The following is a 27,894-nucleotide window of genomic DNA, read 5'->3' as shown; positions in this document are numbered from 1 at the left end:
CAGTTTCAAAAGTCTTTGAAGAGTTTAAACGGGCTGTACGCGATCACAGCTGAAGAAGAGGTTGTTATCTAGCGAAACGAAAGGTCATTTAAAAAAAATAAAAATAATAATTTATAGACTTTTTACCTTCAATAGTTCAGATTGAGCTGATCAACAAACGGACAGCCTACTAAGCAAAATGATGTCCAAAAGACGTCTTTTCAACGTCCGATTTTTATGACAAAGATCTGTCGATTTGTTGGTCCACTGAGGAGCCAGAATGAAAGTTTTTATGACGTCTTTTTTTTGACGTGTTCTGCACGTCCGATATAGACGTTCATCAAACCTTCGTAAAGTTTAAAAACTAGTTCAAATGTGGCCATTGTGGACATATTTCAACATCATTTATGGTCTCATTTAGACATGATTACTTTGACTATTGCTGTCAGATGATCTTAGTGAGAATAAACAGAGGTTTATATGTTGATATTTGTTTCATTTGAAGTGTCACCATTGTGGTGATCAGTGTTTGCTTTAGTTGGGCTCTTGGTCCCCTTTCTTTTTACTTGAACTTTTCTTTGGCTGCTGTAACAGTGTGTTTGTGTAACACAATTGTTGTGGCAGAGAAAGCCTAGAAAAAGTTTTAGGTGTTATCAGCTCAATGTTGATGATGACATAATCATCACAAAATGGGCATTTAATATTGTGTTTAAAGTTTTGTGTTTATATTTGGGATTAATAACCACCAACCTTGTGGAACTGCAATATTGGTGCCAAAAGCATTAAAATGATCACTTATTTGAAGGTGTATAAATAGCATGTGCACATGATGTTTTGAGCAAGTGTATCATACTATAGTCACACACAGACATCAAGATTTTGCATATGATTCACAACAACGGTGACAATTAAAAAAAAAAAAAAGCTTCATCCTGCAATGCATGATTGGTAGCTTTCATAGTACAAAACTCATCCTTAATTCCCAAGCTTTTTTGTTTTGATTGTCACCGTTGTTGTGATTCATAGGCAACCTGTAACGGTGTTTTTCCAACTCGTAACTGGAAGTACATCGATTTAGTACGAGTTCACGGGTGGGAAGTCACGTGTTTGACTGCCGTTCCAGTGCACTTTCACGGGTATAAGGTTGGAAAAACACGGATTACAGGTTGCCTGGAACGCGGCATTACTGTGAGTGTGTCGTACAGGTCAGAGTTCGTGGACTGGAACTCAAGAGCTGTAGTGTCTTCATTGGGATCAGAGATCTGCAGGAGAGACAGAAGGACACACACATTGTGAGTTCATGTTTTAACCCTCTGATGGTCTTCGTTTGGAGTGACACTCGTGCACTCTAAAAAGAGATGTGTTAAAAATGACACATGTTGTGTCAGTTTTAACACATGTAGTGAGTGTGCTCAGGGACAACACATGTTGTGTCAAATTTAACACAATAAATGTGTAAGTCATTTTAACACACAAATTGTGTCATTTTAAAAAATAAAGCGAAAGGGCCAGATGCAAAAATATTAACCGTTTAATCAATAGTCGAGTACAGAATGCATGTGCACACAATGTTTCAAGCTCAATGACTGGACAGACTCACTGTACTGGACATTATTCAGTTATTCACGCTTCAACCCCTAACTGATAATGCTGCTTTTGACAAAAGTTCATGAAGAAATAAAGGTTAACCGAGTTTGCACTTTGAATTTTATTCAAATGTAGCAACTGACAAAATATATGTATATAAATAACTTGTATTTCCACAGGCCTGTTTGTCTGAGAACATAGCAAACACTGCATACCATTCACAGTGATGGTGAGTGTCGGCGCTCAAAATGATGAGTTGAAAACAACACAACCTGTAGAAAGAGATGTTAAAAATGACACATGTTGTGTAGATTTTAACACATGTAGTGTGTGTGCTCAGGGACAACACATGTTGTGTAGATTTTAACACATGTTGTGTAGATTTTAACACATATTGTGTCAGTTTTAACACATGTAGTGAGTGTGCTCAGGGACAACACATGTTGTGTCAAATTTAACACACAACCTGTGTCAATTCTTAACACATCTCTGTGTTTATAAGGACTACACATTTTGTGTTACCTTTAACACAGCTAATGTGTTATTCCTCTTACACAGAAGTGTGTTGAAACCTTTTACACACTAATGTGTTATAGTTACACAACTTGTGTCAGATATGTGTCACATGTGACTGTAGTCGGTGTGTATTTGCCAGAGTTACTTCCTGTGTTTTTACAACTGAGTGTTTGGATGAACACTGAAACGTATTGTTAACTTGTGTTTCTGGAGTCCAGTGACGTTTAATAAAGAGTTTGTTTGAACATTTGGATGGTTTAGACATCATGAATCTACATAGACAAGCTCTTATTGAGAATTAACTGAGTTTTAGATGTTGATGTTTCACTGAATGTTTTATTTGAAGTCACCAGAATCGTGATTAATGGCTGCTTTATTTGAGCTCTTGACCCTTTACTCTTCTTTTAGTTTTTCTCTGGCTGCTTTAACTGTATTTTAATAAAATACATTTGTTATGGTGAGAGAAAATATGATCAGATGTTTCTTGATGATGTCATAATCAACAAGTGCTGATCTGATCAAGTTTATGAGTAAATGGATGGTGTGCATTTAATTTATTTATGTGCTGTTAGTTATAACAATCTTGTGACACTACATCATGCTATCCAGCAGAGCAGAATAATAAAATAAATGTTTTCTGAAAATATTAATCTGCAGCAGAAATTAGTCAAACACAGACATCAAGAATCAGCGTATGAATCTCAACAATGGTGACAAATGAAAAGCTTCATGCCGCAATGCATGCTGGGAGTCATGGATGAGATTTGCACTATTGTGGCACCCAGCATGCATTGCTGCATGAAGCATTTTGTTTGTCACCATTGTTGAGATTCATACGCTGATTCTTGATGTCTGTTTGATACCTTTGACTGTAAGATTCTGTACGAACTGTGTATTTATTAATTAATTTTAAGCTAATTGCATTATGCAAATCTATTATGTATTACACTCATCTTTCAAATATTAAACTCTTTCTGAGCTTCAGCTGAACAATTTTACATGTTCATGATGATAATATTATCATCGGAGCATATTTTTCTCGTGTTTATTTCTGCTGTTTCAAATGTGCAAATTAAATACACATTTACAGCAATCAGAGAAAACTAATGTTAAAGAGTCAAGGGTCAAGAGCCCAAATAAAGCTGACACTAATCACGATTCTGGTGACTTTAAATGAAACATTCAATGAATCGTCAACACCAAAACCTGTTAATTCTCAATAAGAGCTTCTGTAGAGTCTGACAGAAATAAAGTTAATCTGGTTATTAATAACAAGTGAAAGCAGCATTTGAAAAAGACATTGAAAAAGAGGCCTGATGTGATTGGCTGCAAAAAAACACCCGTTAATCTTTAAGTTTTCATGAATTAAGATTTAATTTATTCATTTGAATATATTGCTTTATTTATTTTATTTTTTTCATAAAAACTGCCCTCCACCCAGTGCTATTCTATCCAGAGTTACATTGTAACACACATTGTGTCAAAATGCCATCAACACATCTTGTGTGTTGTTTTTTAACACATCTCTTTTTAGAGTGTTTCCAGTGTTACATTTTAACACACATTGTGTGTTTAAAATCTACACAACATGTGTCAAAATGCCATCAACACATCTTGTGTGTTGTTTTTTAACACATCTCTTTTTAGAGTGTGGTCTCCAGACAATAACATGTAAGTTTGTTACAAAATAATATATATATATATATATATATATATATATATATATATATATATATATATATATATATATATATATATATATATATATTAACAAATGTCATTTTACTCTGTTAATTAATGTTTTTACTCCACATTTGTGGAGGATTTATGATATATTTAAAATTTATATAAATAAATAATAGGGGTGTAACGGTACGTGTATTCGTACCGAACCGTTTCGGTACAGGGCTTTCGGTTCGGTGCACGTGTGTACCGAATGACTGAATGCAATATTTTGTGTGCGGAACATAGGTACATTTTCGTGTTTCCACACGAACATATTAAGTGGCGGAAGTCTCCGCGTTCAGCGCAAATCCCGCCCTGCAGCTGATTCTAATGTTTTTTCCTATTAGACATTCTCTGGTTTTACCGGTTTTACCCGTGTTTTACCCGTCGTCACTGTAACAATGAAATCGACTGCAGGGCGAAAAAAAGCTTTTCCGCTTCGTGTGCGCCGCCGCACTCTCCGTTCCGTGGCGTGCGCGCGCGTGTGTGTGTGTGTGTCGGCCCGCTGCGCTCTCTGCTCAATGTTCGAGTCCGTGTTTGCGCTGCGCGTTCTGCTCTGTCGTTAACGGCCCAAACACTCCAATCATGTACCGATCACGCACTGGAAAAGCAAAGTCCGCTCAAATAAGGTGAAATTTCTCAGTAGTAACTTAGATTTCTGTTTGCTGAGCTGGTATAGTTATGCTGGGCAACAATGGTAAAATGACCTGCTCTGATCACATGCTCTGGTAATAATAGATTTGTACTATAGCTTTGGACTATATTTTATTTTGATAATTATTAAAAAAGTGGAAAAAAAAATCGTAAATTGATTGTTGATTGATTATTGAAAAATAATAATACATTAATATATTTGTTTAATATTATTTTAATATAGGGCTATTTTCTGTTCCTGCACTGTAATCATAGTTATTTATTTATATTTTTCATTATATTTTATTATGTGATATTGGTTTGAGACTGAGAGTATTTTATTTAGTGGAGAACTTTGCAGCAGTATTTTATTTCTTTTTCTTTTTTTATTTTATATCTATTTTATTATATTTTATTAAAAAGTGTTTAAAAAAGTGTAAACAACTTGTTAAAAAAAGTTTATAGTAATAAACAACCTGCAGTTTAATGTTTGCATTTCTTTCCCTTACTGTACCGAAAATAAACCGAACCGTGACTTTAAAACCGAGGTACGTACCGAACCGTGATTTTTGTGTACCGTTACACCCCTAATAAATAAATACATGTTTTTTTTTTTTTTAAGTAGGTTTTTATACAAAAACAGCTTTTTATGTAAAATTCACTTTATAAAAGACCCAAATTTCTAAATTTCATTTGTGGAGATTTTTTTTGTATAAAAACCTATTTATTTTTATTTATTTTTTTTACATTTATTTATATAAATGTAAAATATATCATAAATCCTCCAAAAACTCCACAGATGTGGAGTAAATACATTAATAAACAGAGTAAAATTATATTTGTTAAAAAAAACAAAAAAAACTATTATTCTGTTACAAAATGACATGTTATTGCCTGGGGTCTCTGGAGACCCCAAAGACCACGAGTGTGACTATTTTTTTCATTTAACATAAAAACAGATATCATTACAATTTTTTTTTTTTTTTTTTTTTTTGTAGATCTAGGAAGGGTTGAGAGCCGTACAAAGTTTCATGCCATTTGGACAAAGAACACAAATATTTTTTAAATGTAATGTTTAGAGGATCTTGATGGAAATCAGTTTTACTGGATCTAGAACTGAAGAATCGGGTGTTTGGTCACGATACTCGTGTGTCTTATACTCTTAATATCTGTGTACGGCTCATAGCGGCTGTAGGAAACATCTCTGCATGCAGGAAAACACTGTGAATAATTGAGATCATCTCACCTCCTTCATAGCAGATCATCTGTTCATCCTTTTAGTAAGACTGTCAGAAGAAAGATGAATAAACAACACATTTAACGCCTCAAATAACTGCAATTTCAGGATTCAAACAGAGATGGCGACAAAGAGGCAAAGCTTACGCACTACCGCTTTAAATGCAACACTTAACCTAAATGTAATACACAGTGATTCTTCATAAATACAGAAGTAGATTTTTTAAATGAACTTCTTACCAAATGTACATCACAAAAGCACCTGATGCTCCACCGAGTAAAACACCAACACAAGCAGCAACACCAACAGTTACAGACGAGAAACATCTGACTGCTGAAATACAGACAAAACACACACCAATGTTTAACAGGACTAGATCAGACAAAATATACTGACAGATAAGGAAGTATGTGGTTAAAATACAGAATATGATTCATAAAACTCACAGATGACGTTTAAAGTCACAGTATCAGAGTATTTCTCTCCATGTTCATTGATGGACTTGCACTTGTATTCTCCACTGTCATCAGAGCTGATCTTTGAGATGTTGTAGATTCTTCCAGATCCTACAATCGTTCCTCCTTTAATCCAGCTGATTTCTGCAGGAGGGTTTGAGTCACTGATGCAGTTCAGAGTCACTGAATCTCCCTCCACTATTACACCAGATGGACTGATGGACGCTGAGACGCTCCTGGGAGGATCTAACACAGAGAAATACCGATATCATTAACAATCATATTAAACTTGACATCACAGATATTTCGAGGATTTAGTGTCACATTTACTGAACCATCATTAACTCACACATGACATTTAAAGTCACATTATCAGAGTATTTCTCTCCATGTTCATAGATGGACTTGCACATGTATTCTCCACTGTCATCAGAGCTGATCTTTGAGATGTTGAAGATTCTTCCAGATCCTACAATCGTTCCTCCTTTAATCCAGCTGATTTCTGCAGGAGGGTTTGAGTCACTGATGCAGTTCAGAGTCACTGAATCTCCCTCCACTATTACACCAGATGGACTGATGGACACTGAGACGCTCCTGGGAGGATCTAAAACAGACAAAAATTTAAATTTATAATACATTTTACAGAATGATGAATTTAAAGTTTTTGAACAATATGCAGTTGATCATATACACATATAAACACATCCTCCTGTAGGATGTGAGAGAAGGTTGCAAGGAAAGAAAATGAAGATGGAGGAATCGAGGGAAACTTTATGGGTGCATCTCAATATTCAAATTGATGCTTTCTCGTTTCCTCGCTTCTCCGTCCTCCAGCCTGTGACCCAGAAACTGATCAAACTCAGCATCTTGAAGGACATCTCAATTCTCTCCATTCACTTCACGTCACAATAATTTTAATTTATGCTTTAGCTTTGCAGTTTAAATTAATTATATATTAAACATATATCAACAGGACTTATTGTTTTATCTTTATTACGTATTAATTTCTTAAATAACCAAACTTTAACAACATAAGTGCACAAACACTGTCTTCCTAGCCTGACTATGTCAGACTTCGTACTTCCGGTCAATTTCAGTTTGCTTCTGTACTCAGTCTGAGATAGCGACCTATCGCCCAGTTTTCCTCCGGCCTCAAAACAGCCGGCCAATCAACGAACAGAGGACGGGCTGACAGCCGTGATGTAGACGTTAAGCACCGAGTTTAAGATTGTAGTTTAGGTTAGGGAAATCGAAAACGACCGCGGATATGGAGACACGGGATGCAATTCGCTCTGTTACTGGACTTATTTCAAACCTAGTATTGTAATGTTTAACCCACCTCGGTGACACTGCTCCGTGATGGCAAGTCCATGGCCTTCCTCTGCTTTTTTATGGTCCTTTAGGTTTTAGAGGGTGTATCTCGGTCTCTTTTATCTGTCGAGCTTGAACTGGCACCCTTTTAACAGGTCAGTGTCTCCTTTCTTTTCCAGTCCTTAAATATTGCCATGTCATGCTGTAATCTTGCAATTAAGTTGCAGCATTTCCGACAGACTCGAGATGAACAAAGAGCTGTGTTTAACAGAACTAACGTTAATCCTAACTTTGAAAGTTGGCTGCAAATATTTTCTTGTTTCTCTCTACTGTCAAATATTAGTTTAGAGGCCCTGATTGTACCGTGGATGCGTATACTTCACATAATCTGCAAAAGTCGTTCACAGCCATGTTCACTCCGGTATTTCGCTCGATGGTTTTGTTTTCGCATCATACAGTACATGTGTTTACAGTGGAAGTTCGATGCGGCTGAGCCAGCGCATAACATATGTCATAACCAAACGTTATGTGATTGGCTTACGGGTATCCAATGATTTTAAACTTCAGACAAGCGTTAAACCGTCAGGGGCTTCAGGGGCTGTTAAACCGTGACCTCACATCGGCTGGAGGGACCGGCTCGATTGTGTCCTTTTGCCAGGAAGACTGCAATCTCCACATGCTGAACAAGGGGCCTCTACGTCCACTGAGGTTAAATGGATGCACTGGCCTTAAAATTCTGTGACAAATTTTAGGTTGATATTGATAGGTTGATATTAGGTTGATGTGATTTTTTGAGTAAAAAAATATTTTCATTAAGTTTTTTTGAGCGCAGTACCAAACTTTTCCACTAGATGACATCCAGACTCCTCTGGTGACCATATAAGGACTATTCGATTTCCATATATGGATTGAGTGATGTTAACCATATATTTCCATACTTTAAAAAAATATTTATGAAGTAGACATCCTATTCAGAAGTAGTGTAATGACTGAGACAAATCAGACACAATTATTTGGTATATGTAAAGTAGTTTGGGAAGTAATGTTAATATTTGATTTGAATCCAATCTCTAAAACATATAAAAACATACGTTAAGAATGAGAGCATGTGTTATAATTTGGCACCACATCTTTAGAAAATCAGTCGCCAAATATGAAAACTACAATCTGAACGCTTTCAAATGCAATATAGTTGGTCAAGATTACTTCAGTTAGACTAAGATATTATTGTTATAAATGTATAATGGCAAGTGTCCCACGGGTGTTGGGGATAGGCAATCTTAAAAATAGTCTTAGTGGTAAAAAATATTTTTATAAATCATAAATGCAGATATTTAGTCTTAGCAATGTGTAAAAAGTATTGATATTAAAAGTTAATTATTTGTACCTGATTGTAATTTTTTTTATTATTTTTTTTTATAGTGTCATTTTTGGGGAATTGAATACAATTACAGTCAGTTTGATCTGGACCAGAAATCTAAAGTGCATGAGGGTTAAAGAGAGAAAGTCAATCTGCACTCACACATGACATTGAGCTGAACATCAGGAGAGATGTGAGTGTGTCCGTCTACAGCACAGCTATATCTGCCTGAATCCTCTCTTCTGACTGACTGCAGCAGGAGTTCATTGTTTCTGTCTCTTCTCTCAGTTAATGGCTGTGAGTTTCTGTACCAGATGAATGTTGCTCTGTCAGTCAGAGTGCAGCTGCTTTTACATCTCAGAGTGACTGAATCTCCCTCTGTCACTCTCTCAGGAGACTCCACCTGAAGATCTGAACACAACACACACATTATATCTAGTGCTGCTGTCATACACTGATTATTATTCAACATAATGCACAGAAGAAGAGATAAACCTCATCAAAGTCACCTGTGACAGTAAGAGTCACTCCAGGATCACCAGTCCATTTCACATCAGGTTTATCGGTGATGATTCTGAAATAGTACATGTGTGAATCCTTCAGTGTCACATGACTCAGTCTGACGGTGCAGTTCTGCTGTTTATCTCCCAGATACTGAAGCCTCTGACTGTATTCAGGGTCATTAGACAGATCTAGAAGCTCAACACCCTGTAGTATTGGGCCTTTTGTCCAGAACACTTTCTCGATCTTATATCCAGTAGGGTATTTATAAGTGCATCTCATTATCACTGTTGAGTCCTTTAGTGCACAGATGTGTGAAGGACTGTAGTAACTCACACTCCAATCATTACTAGAAACCCCTGAAACACAGAATTTATCAAGATGAAAATGTTGTTTTATCAGTTAAATTGAGCTTGTGTTGAAGGCACTTGCATATATTTACAATAGAAACACATATCCGCAATATACTTATTATGAGCACTGCACAGATGTTTGGGACAACACAACATTTACAGAGCAGACAAAAGAGGCTTTAACCCTCTGGGGTCGACAAACGCGCGGGCGCGTTTTGCTGGATTTTCTTCACATAGTAGCACAATAAACTAAATTCCTCCGTCATTTATGGTCATACAGAAAAAAGAAATATGAAAAAAGAATCTGTGATATTTCTACTTTTGCTCATTATTCTACGCTTGCTCATTATTTTTTTATTTGACCACGCCCACTTGCGCAAAAGAGATTGACATGCAAATCTCCACATGGAACGCGAACGCGCTCATTACCTCTGCTTTTCGTCGAGTTTGAAAGACACGCCGTGAGCTTACATTGAATTTACCTCAGAAGAAGAAGAACGCGATTTGAAGACAAGAAAGATGTAAGGTAAGAAATTCTTAATTATTAGTTCATGTTATTGTTGCATAAACTTCACATTGCAGTTGAACTGTTGCTAGATATATGGTGAATATTACAAAATTTAGACCTGTGTTTACTGTTACTGTGTTTGTGGATATCTGCTCAAACGTAGATATGTATAATATGGTAACCATAATGTTTCATATTTTGGAGCGAGCTCTGTGTTTGAATGTATCATTTTGGAGCGCGATCGCGTTTGAAAAGCAAAATGCACCAAACAAAGGCTTCATGTTTTTACTATTATCTCATTTCATATCATCATAACGAATGGAAACATTTGAAGTAACATGATAATCAATATATTTTTCTCTAGCGTAGTTGTTACTGAAATCTTTTTGAAGATTTATAGGCTGCTATGGTTATTGTTATTATTATTTTATGCAGCACTGCTCATAGCTTATGCTTACAAGGCACAACAAACCTGGTGTTCATTATATTATATATTGTTGGAAACATTTGTGTGTGTGTGTGTATTCTGTGAATTTTAAAAAGCAATTTTAACCAAAAAAATCTAAAATTTATTGGGAACTATATTCCCTATAGTTTCTCTTGATATCAGTATGTTCACTTTTTTTTTTTTTCAGGGCCCAGATGCCACTGAGTCCTGCTGACTTCAACATTCACATGAGTCTCTGTACATGAACATGGTAAAGTGAAAATCAAACACCTTGGAAATTAAAGGTATGTACAATGTTTTTAGGAATGGCACAAAGTTCTCTGTCTTTGGATGATTGTTTTCAATAGTGTGCTTTTTTGTCATTTGTTGTGTATATTTGGATTATGTTGTGTTGTAAATAAATCCAAACAATCAAAAAGCCATTATTTTTTAAATCTCCTCATTCTTTGTGCAAGGTTGCTCAGAATGACAGGGCCTGATAGCTCCTAATAGGGCTGTTAGGGGAGGGTCTAAACCTACAAACTTTTACATACATGCTGCTGATATATTATTGTAGCAGAGTTTGTGCTGAATACAGTGTAATTAGACTTTAGCCATGAAAATGTCACAAGTAACAGAAATAAGCACAAATGTCAGAGCATGTCAGAACACCTCCAGGACCCAGAAAACACCTCAGACCCCAGAGGGTTAAAGAAGTGAAATACAGTCAGAACTCAACAAAAATTCTCCAGTAGGGGTCAGTGATGAAGAAGAGTATAAATTAGATTTGCCATGATGACGGATGCTGTACACCCTTACTGAACAAAAATATATTTCCATATATTAATGATCAATATATTATATGGTGTAAATATACTGAAATATATATGACATAATTTATTGCATTAATATAATGTGTTATTACAATAAGGAATTGCCACTCTCATATATTGAAAAATGTATCCGCATAATATTTACACTGTAAAAAGTAATTAGTTGAGTGTACTTAAAAAAAACATGTGGAAAACTAATGCCTTAAATTTCTCAAGGATGTTTTACTCAAAATTGTAAGTTGTTAATATAAAAACATACATAAGAGTTTAAGGACACTAATAGACCTGTGACTTTATTTGAATTAAAAAAAAACTACAACTTAAAATAATTAATAAATAAAAAAGTATAGTGTATATATTGTTAGAGATAAAATCTATTGGGTATGTATTGATGAGGTCATAATCATCATTGATTACATAGTAAGTCAAAACATCTTGTGTTTAATGTTCACAAAAGTGTGTAATGTTCTTTTGGGTTTTAAAGGGGATTTATCTGTTGTCTGGGTTTTGCATAGACAGTATATAAACTGGACACAGCGACCCCATTGGATTCAACGGAGACAAGTGAAGTCAATAAGAAGCTTTCACTTCCTGGGGGTCGAGCGTACTGCGCAGACTCAAACTGAGCTTGACGACGTAGATGTGACGTGAGCAACCCGTCTGTCTTCTAGTAGCTGTGCCAAGAGAAATCTGAATCATTCCCTTCCGAAACTTGCAGAGACGGAGAGCGTGAGTAGGAGGTGTCCCTGAGCTAGGAGCAGGAGAAACTTTTAGTAGGTATTCTGATTAATTATTTTGTCATTTTGCATCCTTGTCCTCCCGATTGCCCGCGAGCTTCTCCTCCTGTCCATACGGTAATTTCCTACTGTGCGACAGAGAGTCGCGTGGTTATGACGCAATCGTTAGCCTATTTTTACAAAAACTGCTTCTACGGGGCCATAATGTAAGCTACAAGGTAATGGAGCCTTTTATACATTGTCGTGTTTCTTTAGAAATAAATAATGGACAAATGGAGTCTTTAAACACCTCAGATGTAAAGGGACGCCAAAATGAATGGGAGTCAATGGGATGCTAACAGCAGGTGGGGGTCCGCTAGCCAATGGCAGCGCCCGGGGAAGCTTCAATATAATATGAAACGCTGCCCCCCTGGGGTTTTGTGGGTCACCATTGTGCTGAAGAGTAGAGTAGCGATGTGTGGTGTCCTGTTATTCAGTGCAATACTTACTGAGATCACTAGGGGGGAGTAGGTTTAAGAGGGAAATATGAATAGGAGAGGGGTAGAAAAAGGAGGATGAACACGAGGTATGTAGGTGTTAAGAGAATGAGCAATAAAGAACCATGTAACCCGTTCACCTGCTGTGGTTTGGCTTCGTATTGATACCTAAAACACTACAAATTGGCGACGAGGCGACCCACTATTGCTGCAAAGATGGCATCGTCTGCACCATTTCCTAACTACTTCTTTCCTGCTCCGGGCAACCCCGCGATCCCTTTCAAGACATGGGAGCGGATGTTCCAGAATTATCTACTAGTGATCGACTTTGAAGGACAGGAATGGTCGGAAGCCCTTCTGTTACATTGCCTGGGCACAGAGGGGCAGATAATATTCTACACGTTACCAGAAACGGGTGATACAATGGCCGCTGCTATTACTGCTTTACATGCTCATTTTACACCCAAGTTGAACTTGGTTATGGAGAGACACACATTCCGGAAAAGAACTCAACAAGCTGGTGAGTCTATAATCCAGTATGTTGCTGCACTGAGAGAACTTTCGTTTACGTGTGACTTTACAAATGCAGATGATATGATTCGTGACCAGCTGGTGGAAAGCGCCACTAATTCACGTATCCGTGAGAGACTTTTGTTGCATGATAAGTTAACATTAGCGGATGCTGTTACAATTGCACAATAAGTCGAATCTGGAGAGCATGCTAAAGCAATAACGAGTACACAGAACTTCTCCGTACAGACTGTGAATGTGCAAAGAAATGCAAAAGTACATGGACGCGGTGCTGGGGGATCTAAAAATAGAACCGCCGGCACACGCTCCACTGCTTCATTCACATGGCCTCGGACGGTGACTTCACTCACCTGCTTTCGCTGCGGATTGGATAAACGTGCTCTAACTGTGCATTAAAGGAGATGAAATCCTGCTACAACCTCCGCATCTTGCTCTTCAGAACCAGTGTTACAGCTTTCTACTCCAGTGGACTCACCCTCAGTTGGCTGTGTTGCAGGGTTCATGCATAAAGTCAAAGTGTCAGATTCAGCCGTGCCAGTTAGACAGAAATTACGATGCCTTCCCTTTTCTGTGAGAAAAGCCGTGTCCGCTGAGTTGGACAGACTACTTTCTGCTGGAGTTATTCACCTTATTTTCGAACGCGGAAGTAAATATGGGTCCAGTTTCCGGTTTTTGTGCGGCACTTCCGTTTCCTCGCTTCTCTGGGCTAACTAACGATATCGATTGCGAAGGATTATACAGAGTTGACAGAAAAATGTTACACATGTGATGAATACAACAAAGAACTAAAGCCCCGCCTCACCCAGGTCGGGTACCGGACCTAGTTGAAAACACTCATGCATCTAGCTGGCAGATTGCCAAAACTTCGCCGGCGCCTTCAGCACCGCCCTAAACACGGTCGAGCCGACGCTGGACTAATATATCTATGGAGGTAGGCTATTTTGTCATGTCAAATGTATTAATAATGCCATCAGAATGCAACCAAAGCACATGATAGCAATAAGTAGATGGCTATAAATAATTATAAATCATACAAAATAAATGCCATGATCATGCCATGATGAATAGATTTTATACAGGGGTTACTATATTGATTTTGTTTCTCCATGGAGTTTTTATTCAGACTTCGTAGCCCAGCCACTTTTCTGGTATCGGGTGGTCTTCTGTAGGTCTTGTGTTCACGAAATGAAAAGAACAAACATACGGTCGTTTCTTCAAATGGGCTGCGTGGCGTGTCCGTTTTTTCAGCTCCCATGTTAACAGGTTAGAGCTTGCACACTGCCTGCGTCAGGGAAAACGCGTGCATGCTAGAAATAGAATCGACGCCTATTTTTCACGCGACACACAAGCGTTTTGGAAGCGTTTCCAGGCAAAATAGAATAGGAAAATATGTTTGTATGTCATTTTGATATGAATACATATTAATAAATGACATTTTGATGTTTGAATTTAGGTTTTGACATAAATGCAGATATAAATGTAAAAAATATAAAAATATTATCGATTTTCAAATATTAGAAATATTCTGTAGCCTATTTTGCTGCTATATATTTATGTTTAACATTAAGTATAGGCCTTCCACAACTCTCTCCCCATATGTCGAATATATCACCAATATATCACGCAACAGAAACGCCACGCAGCCAGTGTGTCGCCGGTCGTAGGGCACCTGATTATTAAAATGTCAATGATTTTGATGATTAACACACTCCTGCTCCAAGTAAATCTTTCTTTTGTGCCAGTTATTATGACAACCTCTAACTGCACAAACAATCCCGGTCTTCCTCGAAGCCATAACGATGAGTTAGTTGTTACGAACAATGCTTGCCAGTGACCGGAAGTGCCTGACCGGAAGTCTTGCACAAAATACCGTCAACTGGCTGCGTCCGTATTTCCGTTAAAAATAAGGTGAATAGAGCGAATTGACGCATCTCCATGGGTGTCACCAATTGTGGTTACAATGAAAAAGACTGGTGGCATACGAATGTGTGTAGATCTCAGGGAACCGAATAAGGCTGTAATAATAGATAGTTACCCCCTGCCTCACATGGAGGAATTATTGACTGCTTTAGCTGGATCTACAATCTTCTCCACAATTGATCTGGAGAGTGCATATCATCAAGTGCCTTTACATCCTGAGAGCCGTGATTTAACAGCGTTTATCACGCATGAAGGACTGTTCTGGTTTTGCAGGGTACCGTACGGTTTGGCTTCAGCACCGACGGTATTCCAAAAGATGATGGAGTGCATACTCAAAGGTGTACCAAATGTGCAGAACTATCTCGATGACGCCATTTCTGCCGCTAGAGTGTAGAACTGAGAAAAATGACTCTAAAGATTTTTAGTTGTCCCGCCAAATTAATTATAGGTAGGACACTGGAAATCTGGCAAATAGATGTTTTAGTAAAGAAAATGATATACATAAAAAAATCTTGAGCTCAAACTTGACTTTTGACCACTATTTTAAAGTTCCTGCACTCTGCCTTTGTATTGTCAGCAAAAAGTGAGAAGTCATGCCAAGGCAAAAGGCAGTAACTTCCACATTATCAATATTTGGTTGCTGATCACCATTAACAAAATCATTATAGTAACACCTGTATAAAATCTAGTGATCATGGCATTTATTTTGTATGATTTACAATTATTTGCCATCAACTTATTGCTATCCTGTGCTTTGGTTGCATTCTGATGGCATTATTAATACATTTGACATGACAAAATAAAATGCCAAAATACAAAATAAGATATATTAGTCCAGCTTTGGCTCGACCGCGTTTAGGGTGGGGCTGAAGGCGCCGGCGAAGTTTTGGCACTCTGCCAGCTAGATGCATGAGTGTTTCAACCAGGTCCAGTACCCAAACTGAGTGAGGCGGGGCTTTAATTATTGGTTGTATTCATCTGATACGGCAATGTGTAACGTTTTTATGTTAACTCTGCATAATCCTTCCCAGTCGATATCAGACGTTTATCGATGGAGCGGGTTCAGACCATACTAAATGTTCTGACCGCATTCGTGCAAGACAAAGCTCTGAGGACTCTGGTAGCTAGCATTATTTGATAGAACACCGGCACAGTAACTTCATATTGACGCGCGGCTAAACAAAGGCAGAGTACCGTAACTTAATTTGAGCGTTCCAAAACAAAGAGCGGTAACTGATGTTACGGTGTTCTGCCTTTGTTTCTCATGGGCTTTTGGAAGTTACTGTTAAGACAACTCATTATTTTCTCGAAAAAACAACAGAATTGATTCAAGATACTCATCCACATGATAAAGGAGGTCTTGAATGTGCCAAAAATATAAATAACTCATTTTCGACCAAATACGAAGTTACGGTCTTTTGCCTTTGCACGGCAGATTTGCTTTGGACGCACAGCAGCGGAACACGATGTTACGCTGAACATAGTACTGAGCCGACTAAAGGAGGCGGGGTTACGGTTGAATGAACAAAAGTGTAAAATTAGGCAAAAGAGCCTGCGTTTTTTGGGACGCTTGGTTACAGCACAAGGAGTTCAGCCAGATACTGAGCACTTACAGGCAATCGTACAAGCTCCAGCTCCTAATGATGCACCAGCCCTACGTTCGTTCCTGGGTATGCTCTCATGGTATAATAAATGTATACCCAGTTATGCTACCGTAGTTGAACCCTTACGTGCATGCATCCGCCAAGAGGGACCATTTCAGTGGAGTGAGGAAACAGAGAACTGCTTTGTCACTGTGAAGCAATAACCCTCTGGGGTCGGCAAACGCGCCGGCGCGTTTTGCTGGATTTTCTTCACATTGTAGCACAATAAACTTAAATTACTCCATCATTTATGGTCATACAGAAAAAAAGAAATATGAAAAAAGAATCTGTGAGATGTCTACTTTTGTACACAGCAAACTCCCCAGTGTTAAATTAACACTCCTCTGTGTACATATAGGTCCAACTACAGAGTGTTAAAAATGAACACTGAAGCAGTGTTGAAGTTAATGAGATAATTAAGTGATTAATTAAGTGATGATTGGCCATTAGTGGTGACACCTAATGTCAATAAGAATAATTGAAGGAAAGAGAAACAACAAGAACAGAAAAAAGAGAAACACAAGAACTACTGACTTCAAGCCATTACACATTATTGCACTTAATATTACCAGTTGGAATTTATTTCTGTCATACATCTACACACGATCTTATTTAGATTTAACAGAAGTTTAGATGGTAATGTTTTATGGAATGTTTCGTTTCAGGTTACCATTATGGTGACCAGTGTTTGGTTTAGTTGGACTCTTGACCCTTTACTTTTTAACGTTAGTTTTTCTCTGACTGTTCCAACTCTGTGTTTATAAAGCACATTTGTTGTGGCAAGAGAAACTATGATCTGGACGGTGTTTCCCGAATGCATCGCAAGCCTAATTTGATTGTTCAGACCTTTTGTTGCAATTGTTCTACGATCAAGTTAGGCTTAAAATGCTTTTGGGAAATGAAGCCCAGGCTATGATGGTTATGCTTAGGTGATGAAGTTACAATCCTGTAGTGTCCTGATTCACTGAACCAGCATTATTAACTTATTATACAAATGATTTATTCATATACATTACAGTAATTAATTCCAGCAGTGCTTTAAAATATCTGAAATTTTTAAATCACACACAAACATCAAGAATCTACATATGAATCTCAACAATGGTGACAATCACACAAATGCTTCATGTTGCAGTGCATGATGGGAGCCACCAATCAAAATGCATCCCTGGCTGACATCATGCATTGCATACATTTTTGCCTTACCAGGTAGGAAAGCGTTTGAAGTTATTTTTGCCACTCTATTGTTATATGAACAATGCTTGGAAAGATTTCAGACAAAAAAGAAAGAAGCTGCTTGTTTTCAAAAGATTGAATTGATCCCTTTGGCTGAGAGAGAGCTCAGAACTGTGACTGTGATGATGTATTCAGAGAGGATCAAAATTGAAGATATTTCCACATGGCTCTCATTGCACTGCACAGTCACAAAATCCTTTCAAGTTAAAGACGAAGACGGATTTAAGACTGGAGCATCCAAATACTAGGTTCGTCTGAGAACTAATGAAAAAGGAGAGCTCCTCCATCTGCCGTCTGTTATCCAATTAGGCACCATTAGAGGCTTTGTGTTCTATAATGGCCAACCTAAGGAGTGTAGGAAATGTGGATCACTGAACCATCTAGCAGCCCAATGTGAATCGTTTTTTTTGTAGAAATTGCAAAATTGCAAAAATCATGGACATCTTTCAAAAAACTGCCCAGTACCTATGAAGTGCAATCTGTGTGGTGCAGATAATCATAGATTTCAAAATTGTCCATCTGCATATGCAAATAAAGCTCGACATCAACCAGTGACGACTTGGAAAGAGGAGATTAATCCTCCGTAAGTAACTGAAATGGATGACCATATCCTTAGCAAACAACACTTCTCAGTAGCCAATACAACAAAGGAACAGGACGAAGATGCTACTTTGAGAACCCTCTCCCTTCCAAGTTCCGGCAAAGAAGATTTTGGACTATCAGGGAAAGAAAACGTTGAAGGAAATGGCGAAAATACTGTTCCGCAAGAGCAAGAGTTCCATCTGGAAATGAATTCACCTAAATCACTTATAGATTTTCCTCTTTTAGGTTCTTCCACTCCTGCACAGAAACCCCAGTCCTTCAATGGAAATATACAGTACTACTTGATGCTTTGGCGACTCTTTCCTGCATCCTTTCCACTTCTTTCAGATTCCTCTTCATCTGGCGATCCTATGGTAGAAGAAAGAGATTCCTCTCCATTGTCCAATGTCCCATCGGGAATCCAAGATCAAGAGGACTTAAGTTGGGCATCCCTGTCATCCAATTCGACCCCTTTCCTTGACTCTAACGAAATTACTACCCTTTCTTATACTATGCAAATGAACAAACAGCCGCTTCCTATAAGAACGGGAACTCATGACAAAAAGAAAAAGAGGAAAAGGCCGAAAAGTATAACGGAATTTCCTTAATGCTCTTTGCCCATCCATCCCCCTTTCCCTCTATGGCCCCCTATCGGTATCAACTATCAACACAAGAGGTATTATGGATCCAGTGAAATGCAATTCTGTGTTTTCTTATCTACATAATGCAGGTCACGATATTTGCTTACTTCAGGAGTGTAATATACGTTTTAAACTAGATTACAAACAACTAGAGGACAGATGGGCATATGGTCAGTCAATATGGTCTGGAGATAACAATAACAAATCTTCGGGTGTTGCAATCCTTTTTAAAGGTAATGCTTTAAAAGTTCTTAAAACGTGTCGTCAAAAGTAGGAAATCTTAACAATCCCCTAAATTATATGATTCATCCAACGTTTACATTTCTGCTGCCAACCCTGTTTGCCCTTCAACTCTGCTTCGTGTATTCTCAAAACGGTCTATCTACAAAATCACAGCAGAGAATTTATCTTCGTTGGGGAAATTCGAGACTAATATTAGTAAACGAAGAGAAGTAGTAAATGAAGAGACTCATTGCCAGTCACTGCCTGAAGTAAAAGAGGGCTGCCCACTCTCACGCATTCACAGTGAGACTCACGCAATTGTCACTTTTCACACGCTCTCACGCCACACATCCATTTTCTCACGCAACTTACCGAAATGTATATTCCTCATACATAATATCGACCAATCAGTGTTTTTCAACCACGCAAAGGTCAATGTAACAGCTAGAGAACAATTGTCACATAATATTTACCTCAGGAAAACCATTTAATGACTATGATAGGCTCACGTTCTTTTGGCTAGAAAAAGAGCTATAGAGAGTATTTTGCTAATTATGTGTAGACCTACTATATTACATATTTAATATATTTTTTTTACTTATATCATTAAACACAGTTGTTATTATGATAAAAAAATGCATTATATTTAATTAAATTTTTTATTTTTATTACATTTTTACTGTCGACGGTGGGCCTCCCTTCCAAGCAATTTACTAGCGTTGCCATAGGAACGCTTCGGATTTTGCCACCCGGAAGAACGTCTATTACTGTTGCGACGTCATGGTGAATTGTCGTATTGACAGCGTGAAACATATGATCTGTCTACGGCCATTTGTTCTGAGATGAAGCGAATATATTTGTGCAGGAATTTCTCGCACTATAAAAGCTAACCTTGCGGGAATGGTTAAAATTATGCACAATCCCCACATTCCCGCACCGAAATTCAAGCCCTGAAATGGCAGCGGGATGTGTAACTCTAGCATATGGCGCATATACCACAAATAAGGGTAAAACTCCATACTCTGGTGCACTGGAGGGAGCATCTGAGTGGTTTCCACAGTAGTACCTTGACAGGCTGTAGAAAATTCTGATGGAATCACGTCCTCATGTTCTGATATCAAAGATACGCGAAGTGCAAATTGTATGAAGTTCAACTGCCTTTGCAATATTTCGCATTTATATTGTTTGTATATATTTTATAGTTTTAAGATGATTTGATATAATTGTATTGATTAGTTTGTTAAATACACATACTTGGTCTGTTTGATTATTGTATTATATTTAATACAATATCTCTTCAGTTTAAACCATAAATGCATGCTGTCCACTCAAGTGGACATCTGAAGATCTCTTTGAAAAATTTGTAAAATGAAAAATAAAAAATAAAATCTTGTTTTCCATGCCCTCAGCGCAATAAAAACACATAGGAAAAAAATCCTGACTGAGGTTATCATAATTCATGTATGAAAGGGTTAAATAAATCAGAAATATATGGAAATGAAAATGAAACACTTTGAATATGATATAAGTAATATTGCGTTGATCAGTGAATATTGAGTGAAGTGTTGCCGTAACATCAGTCACTCACCGTGAATTATGATCAGAAAGATCAGAGAAAGAGGAGGAGCCATTCTGACTGACGTCACCATAGCAACACCTACAACAACCAATAAACAATCAGTTACAGTACCTACAATGAATATGATGTAAACGTCTATCTCTATATAATAACATATGTAAAGGATCATAAGTTTTTCATATTTTTAACATTTAGAAAAGCATTCAGATCAGCATGAAATAATGCAACTTTAACAAACTTATTCTAAAAACTGACAAAGCAAAGAAAATTTGAAATAATGTAATAAAGACTCAAGCCAAGAAATGCAGAGGCGTCGACCAGGAAAATCTGGAACAATTACACAATAGCGGTGAGAACAATTCAACACTATAAACTCCTGAACATAATTCAGTGACATCATCAGCCACTTCTAATGAGTGAAGATTTACTGCACAAATAATAAAATCCACTGAGAACTATTTAAACAATATTACTTTACTGTAAATTAGCTATGTTACCTTATCCATGTGTGTGTTCCTTCTGTTTTCTTGTGTGAAACTGAGAGTAAACAGAGCTCTGCAGGAAAAGCCCTGATTTATAAGAAAAGGGGGTGGGGCATCCTTGCGTCAGTGACCGGAGGGAGAACAGGGACAGGACAGACAGGAGACTCCAGGATGGTATCGCCGACCGTGGCGGAGCAGGCTGAGGAGGAGACCACGGCGGTGCCGGCTGAGCTCATTCTCAAAACACATTCTGCACTGTAATGCACATGTCATCCATGCTGGTAAACACAAGTGGCAACAATCAAATACAAATAGAGAACACACGTCATTGATTGAACACAACCACTAAAAAATTGATTTAACCTGTTTCAAATGATGCCCAAAGACAAGAAGAAGCACACTGATCACGTTTACTCCTTTGATGTTTGTCCCTTTTAGTATTGTATGCTGTATACTGTACAATGAACACACTGAATGGGCCTGAACATTGTGCTTTCCATTTGTTAACAGTACTGACTGCTCAATAGATTTTGACTGGTTGCAGGGTCATATCAACAAAGAACCAGAATTACAGTATCACAGAGACAAGGACAAGTGTGTGAGATGCAGGGTACAGTACTGTAAAAATAGGGGTACAAGAAGAGGAAGAACATAAAAAAAATTGCAAAGAGCAAAGCAGAGTAGTAATTTCTGATCAGTTTTGAGCTACTACGATAGAACATGTTTTCGTTCATCAAAAGACAATGACGGAAAAATATGAAATTTGTTTTGAGATTAAAAATGTACTTCTCCCTGTTTGCTGGTACAGTAAGGTATCACGGGTAAGTCTAAACAGAATAGCAGTCCGTAGATATCTTTCGAGAACTATATGTTTTGAACAATGTGTTTTCTATTTTTTGGTGTATTGTTTACTGACTGCTTGATAGTGTATATCATAGTTTTATATTCACTTTGTCTATGATTTGAGAGCAGTGTTTGATTTTGAACACAGGTAAAACTGTTTTGAGGTGAAAGTTTCATTTTGCGAGAGGAGTCAGAGGTTTTGTGAATAGTGCTTGAAGATGAGGTTTTGTGTTTAATGTTTTCAGAAAATGGAGCAAGGTTTTAGAAATTGTGTTTTAGCAATTGAGAAAAACTGTAATGTTGGTACACAACAATATATGATAGCAATATAAGGTATAATACCAACTTTAACGATACAATGTTTAATAACTCAAAAAATATGCAGTTTTTTTTTTTTTTCATTTCCTGAAAAATAATGGTTTTGGAGATATGAGGACTCCGCGCGACAGCAACAATATAAATACATATATACTGATTGGCTTCATCCTCTCTAACAATAAGCTTGTGTGTGGTGGGCGTTCTGGTGCAATATGGCTGTCCTCGCATCATCCAAGTAGTGCTGCACATTGGTGGTGGTTGAGGAGGTTCCCCTTTCCATATGTAAAGTGATTTGAGTACCTAGAAAAGTGCTATATAAATGTAACACATTATTATTATTAATTAAAATTATTAACAGACTCAGGAGTGCCCTCTGGGGCAGAAATGGGCTCTTGACCGGACTCAAGGACTTCAGTGTACTCTGGAGCAGGTTTTGGGCCTGAAGCCATCACTGGACTCCGGTCAGGGGCTGAAATCAACAAGTGTGCAGAACACACACACACCAAATGGCCATGGTCATAATGGTCAGCGCTACATTGTCTGGAGCCGACTAGAGCATGGCGGCCATCTTGGCAGAGGGCTAAGGTGTGGCGGCCATGACGGGACGAGACTCGAACAAAATACTTAATGCATTTGAATATTGATAAGCAGTACAGACATCACTGTTGTTGTTAGCTTATGTCAAAACATACTTTATTATTAATACATGCAACATTCTTCAAAAAATTACAAACTGCTACAGTATAACATTTACATTTCCTTTTAATATTTTAGCATATGTTTTTGTCCAAAGTGACTTACAAATTAGTATAACTGACATTCTTCGACTTATCTTAAGATTGGTTTTACTGAAGCTTAAACTGAAGACCAACAATACTGAAAAATAAAAACAAATATATGCTACTAACAGATTAAACTTAATTTAGACAAACTTAAAAAATTGTGGCAATTTAAAAAAACAAACAAACAAAAAACATTACATTGTCATTGTCATTCTCTCACAAAGAGTCAAAGAGAACAAATGAGTCTTAATGTGGGTGATGAACATTTTTGTATTGGTTGTGGTCTGAACAGATGGGCAAATTATTCTACAACTATACAATAATCCCACAATCGTTCATTAAACGATTGAACACAGGCTTTGTGTTTGCTGGTCTCTTTCACTCATTTGACGCTGCAGTAGATCACTGATGAATCTTCCACAATCTGAACAGTTGATCGCCTAAAAAATCAAAATAAACAGGAGCACAACAATATTATAGCCCAGATTATATGATCTGTGGTGGTTAAACTGGTGCTACACAGCAAAATCCCCAGTGTTAAATTAACAGCGCTCAGTGTCTATATTGGTCCACTCTACAGAGTGTTAATATGTTACACTGAAGTTAGATGAGCAGAAACAACTATGCTGGTGTTGGTTTATGTGCCGATAATTTAGTTAATGCTGGTTAACTCTTTCCCCTCCAGCGTTTCTGGAAAAGTTGCTAGCCACCGCCAGCATTTTTGATATTTTTCATAAAAGTTTCATGGCTCCAAGAATATTTTGTTGTATGAATATCTGAATATGCAGTAAGTCAAAAGAAAGAACAGACCCTCTGCTTAAAAAAAAAAAAAAAATAATAATAATTTTTTTTTTTTAAAAAGCAACATTTTGAGCAAAAATCTGAGAAAAAACATGTTTTTGTCAAAGACTACATCCAGATCAGATTCAGAACGAATATCAAAACAGATAGAGTAGATTGAGTAGTCTGGCTATCACCAACAGACCAAGCTTAATCTTTTAAGACTGAACATTAGTCTGGGGAGTCTGCTCTGTATTTCTACTGCACAAGAGGCGTGATCAACGGGTATAGTTCAAATGACTCTGAATGCAATTGGATAGTCCTTCAACCAATCAGACCAACGATCTGGATGACGTACTTTGCAGAGAGACACAAAAACTCCAGGCAGGAAACGTGTCAACAAACGTGTTGGTTTGTAGCATTGATCAGTGGTTTGCAGAAGCAACGATGGCATTGAGCGATTTTTGCAGGTTGTGCAAAATAAAACATGAAAGTGAGTATTTACACCCACTCGAGTGATTTGTTTGCTAAACTAAAGAAGCAATTGAGCATCATCGAGAGGTTAAAAGGAATTGGATTGATGGTCGTACGAGAGACGGGTAACTCAGATCAATCATATAGCCCTTGGAACACGATCTGCCCCATTACAGGAGATGGGAAGAAGAGAACGGAGGAGAAGCTTGCCGTTGCTTCTCTATCGTCATCGTGTTAAACCCGCCAATAGCGTGCCAGGTGGATAAGTCAGTTTGTGATTGGTCCCCGCAGATTTGTGTAACGGAAGCAGGATAGAAAAATGTCCAGGTTTCCAGTCTGAGCTGCAGAGCGAGATCCAATTGCCGGCAGATCGGGCTGGGTTTACCCAGTCTATAGATTGAGTCCATCAACAACCCAAATGCTTCAAAGTTGTTTCCTCTTCATGGGTTGACATTTCATTCAGTTTATGCTGTTGAATGTTGATGATTGTGATATGCATATGATATGATTAGATATGATATCGCTTGTTCTTGCATCATCTTCGCATGTGTTTTGATCAGGAGATTCTGTACTCTTTAGGAAGACGTGTAATAGCGCCCCCTACCGTATAACAGTGAAAACACTCCGTCAATGGGAGGGAACGAGTTAATTGGTACTGGTTAAGCTGGTGCTGGTTAAGTTGGTGCTGGTTAAGTTGCACTGGATAAGTTAGTACTAGTTAAGTTGGTGCTGGTTAAGCTGGTGCTGGTTAAGTTGGCACTGGTTAAGTTGGTACTGGTTAAGTTGGTAATAGTTAAGTTGTTTTTTTTTCACCTCACTGCAGCATCAGGCTGATGAACTCTTATATCATCATATAGACATTCATTCTCCTCTGCTCTCTTCATCTTTGTCTTTCTGTGATGTTGGACAGTTGCGTACTGGATCTCCTCAGAATCTCTGGATTCAGGAGTTTTTCCTCTGAAACTTCTGGGTTTCACACTGGCATACAGAGCGTCATTGGCTGAATCCAGTTCAGAAAGAGGCTTGTCATGGACTGAAACGCTCTGTGACGCATCAGAATAGAGATCATTCTGAAATACAAGAACATTTGTAATTATTATTAACCCTCTGAGGTCTAAGGGCATTTTTTTCACTTTTTCTTCGATTTTACATATCTTATTAAATTCACCTTTTAAAGGCAATTACATAACATAATCCCATGTGTTTTATATCAAAATGTGCAGAGAAAACCCAGCTCTTTCACTGATGAGCTCACCACTTGTCCTAGAGCATTGTGTAAAGAGAGAGAGAGGGATAATTTAGCTCTAAAAGGTGAAAAATGTAAGTCCGATTTTTGAAATTCTTCAAATCTCTTGTGGAAACATACCATTACTCATGTGGATGAATTGTTTTGGCCCCTGATATGGGTTCCCCAAAGTCTTAGGGTCACAAAAGTAGTGTAATATATGAATAAAATAGTAGATAATGAATAATAATTGTCTAAAGAGACATTTTGAAAAATCGTTTTTTAGTACAAGTTTTGTCTGTGACTCTACCTTCAACAAATGTTAGAGGGACTGAGATAAAATAGGACTAAAATAACTTCCTACTACATATCAAGCTTTATGGGATGTGTGCAAATGAAAAAGTAGCATTACAACAGGTCTTTCTTTCAAGCAAATGTTTACTTTGTGAAAAAAGCTCACTACTAACAATATTCACAAAATGTACAAATTTTCATGTTTTCTTGTCTACGACATGTCAACTTTTCAACATTTTTTTTTCAAACCAAAGGTGAACTATATATTAGATATTAGAAATAGTGCTGGTTGATGCTGGGGGGGGGGGGGGTACGGGACCTCTTGGCTGGCCGGGTTGATGATGATGGTTGCTGTGTAAGGGCTGGTGGTGACCTGGTGACTTGGTGGCAGGCACAGGTGAGGCTGCCTGTGTTACACTGGGCCCTGGTAGCTGTGAATCCTCTCTGAAAAAAAACACAACAACAAATAAGTTAGGACTTGCATTATCAATTTGGCCAAAACATATTGATTCATCACTACAAGAGATAATGTTATTCAAATTGTGAATTGAAGTGAAAAAAATATTACATTAGTTATCAAAAGGAGACCACCAAGAACAGCCTACATGCCTACCCACCCAACATGTTTATCTCACAGTGATCTCTCCATATGACCACAATGTGAGTTCACAGTGAGCTAAAAGTGTAACCGCACTGTGCACTCACTGTGTGCTCATATTATGGACACTAGGGCTGGGCGATTTAAATCGCGATATTGTTATGCGCATCTCGTCAGTAAAGCCGGTTCCTTGATTAGTAGTAAATCACCATCACCTGCTTTCAGATGAAGCGGCATTTAGGGCTGAGGAGATAATTAAGTGATTAATTTAGTGATGATTGAGCATTATTGAAGACACCTGATGTTAACAAGCAGAATCACTGAAGAAGAAAATCACAAATTGTAAGTTACCATTAAGGTGATGGGTGTTTGCTTTAGTTGGGCTCTAGATCATTATATGTTTACTTTAATATTTACTGTTGTTTGTCTGCTGTTATTGATTTATAACAGTTACATGAACAAAGTAAAATGTTATGTTATAGTGTTGGTTATGTTTTGACATAATCATGCAGTGATCTGAAAAAGGAAACTTATTGAGATAGTTTGGTTTAACTTGTTAGCAGCAGTTTAGTGATTCTTCAGCCTATGATTATCAGTACTTTACTTATAATTCAAAATATTTAATAAACATTTTTCTGATCAATAGACATTCAGATAAATTCATTTAAAACACAGACATCAATAATCAGCCTGTGAATCTCAACAATGGTGACAATAATAAAGCATGTTGCAGTGGCTGCCACCAATCACAACTCATTAATGGCTCCCATCATGCATTGCGGTATGAATAAATTATGATCTGAATTGTCTATGTAATTTACTTTTCCTAATTGAATATTCTGCTCCTCACCATTGTTGAGATGCATAGACTGAATCTTGACATCTGTGTGTGCCTAAAAGAATGATTTTTTTTTTTTTTTTTTTTTGAACAACTTTTAAGAAATCCTTTATATTGTCATAACATAATCAACATCATCAGATCACTTTATTCTTTGTTCAACTGGTGATTATAATTCAGAAACAACAGCCAAACAAAATCTAAAGTTAATAATATATGGGCCTAGAGCCCAACTAAAGCAACCATTGATCGTCATAACGGTAACTTA

The 27,894-nt window shown here is 37.5% G+C and overlaps 1 protein-coding gene across 3 annotated transcripts; it reads right to left on the bottom strand.

Moving 5' to 3' along the window:
- Nucleotides 1–1,111: 1,111 nt before the first annotated feature.
- Nucleotides 1,112–21,537, bottom strand: LOC308688246 (B-cell receptor CD22-like). Of its 3 annotated transcripts, XR_014029852.1 has the most exons (10): nt 21,490–21,521; nt 21,002–21,070; nt 9,313–9,663; nt 8,966–9,214; nt 6,482–6,736; nt 6,124–6,378; nt 5,917–6,010; nt 5,687–5,726; nt 1,782–1,838; nt 1,141–1,241 (listed from the first exon to the last, which is right to left on the bottom strand). XR_014029852.1 is itself a non-coding variant. In XM_081361193.1 (9 exons), the coding sequence occupies exons 2-8, from the start codon at nt 21,060–21,062 to the stop codon at nt 5,702–5,704; spliced, it is 1,290 nt and encodes a 429-aa protein (XP_081217319.1). In that variant the 5' UTR covers nt 21,063–21,070; nt 21,490–21,521; the 3' UTR covers nt 1,112–1,241; nt 5,687–5,701. The 3 variants fall into 3 exon arrangements, 2 of the variants coding, with proteins under 2 accessions (XP_081217319.1, XP_081217320.1); XM_081361193.1 differs by lacking the exon at nt 1,782–1,838 and having other exon boundaries at nt 1,112–1,241; XM_081361194.1 differs by lacking the exon at nt 1,141–1,241 and having other exon boundaries at nt 1,676–1,838; nt 21,490–21,537.
- Nucleotides 21,538–27,894: the final 6,357 nt, after the last annotated feature.

The sequence above is a fragment of the Scardinius erythrophthalmus genome (genome assembly GCF_964197995.2).
Source record: "Scardinius erythrophthalmus genome assembly, chromosome: 3".
In the NCBI taxonomy this organism is placed as follows: Eukaryota; Metazoa; Chordata; class Actinopteri; order Cypriniformes; family Leuciscidae; genus Scardinius; species Scardinius erythrophthalmus.
This window is presented reverse-complemented; position numbering and strand designations above follow the sequence as displayed.

Coding starts and splice junctions, on each gene's coding strand:
- LOC308688246 (XM_081361194.1), bottom strand. CDS start 21,062: ATGGTGACGTCAGTCAGAATGGCTCCTCCTCTTTCTCTGATCTTTCTG. Junction 9,664..21,001: donor CTTTCTGATCATAATTCACG/GTGAGTGACTGA, acceptor TCTGTGTTTCAG/GGGTTTCTAGTAATGATTGG. Junction 5,727..5,916: donor GCTTTTGTGATGTACATTTG/GTAAGAAGTTCA, acceptor TTCTTCTGACAG/TCTTACTAAAAGGATGAACA.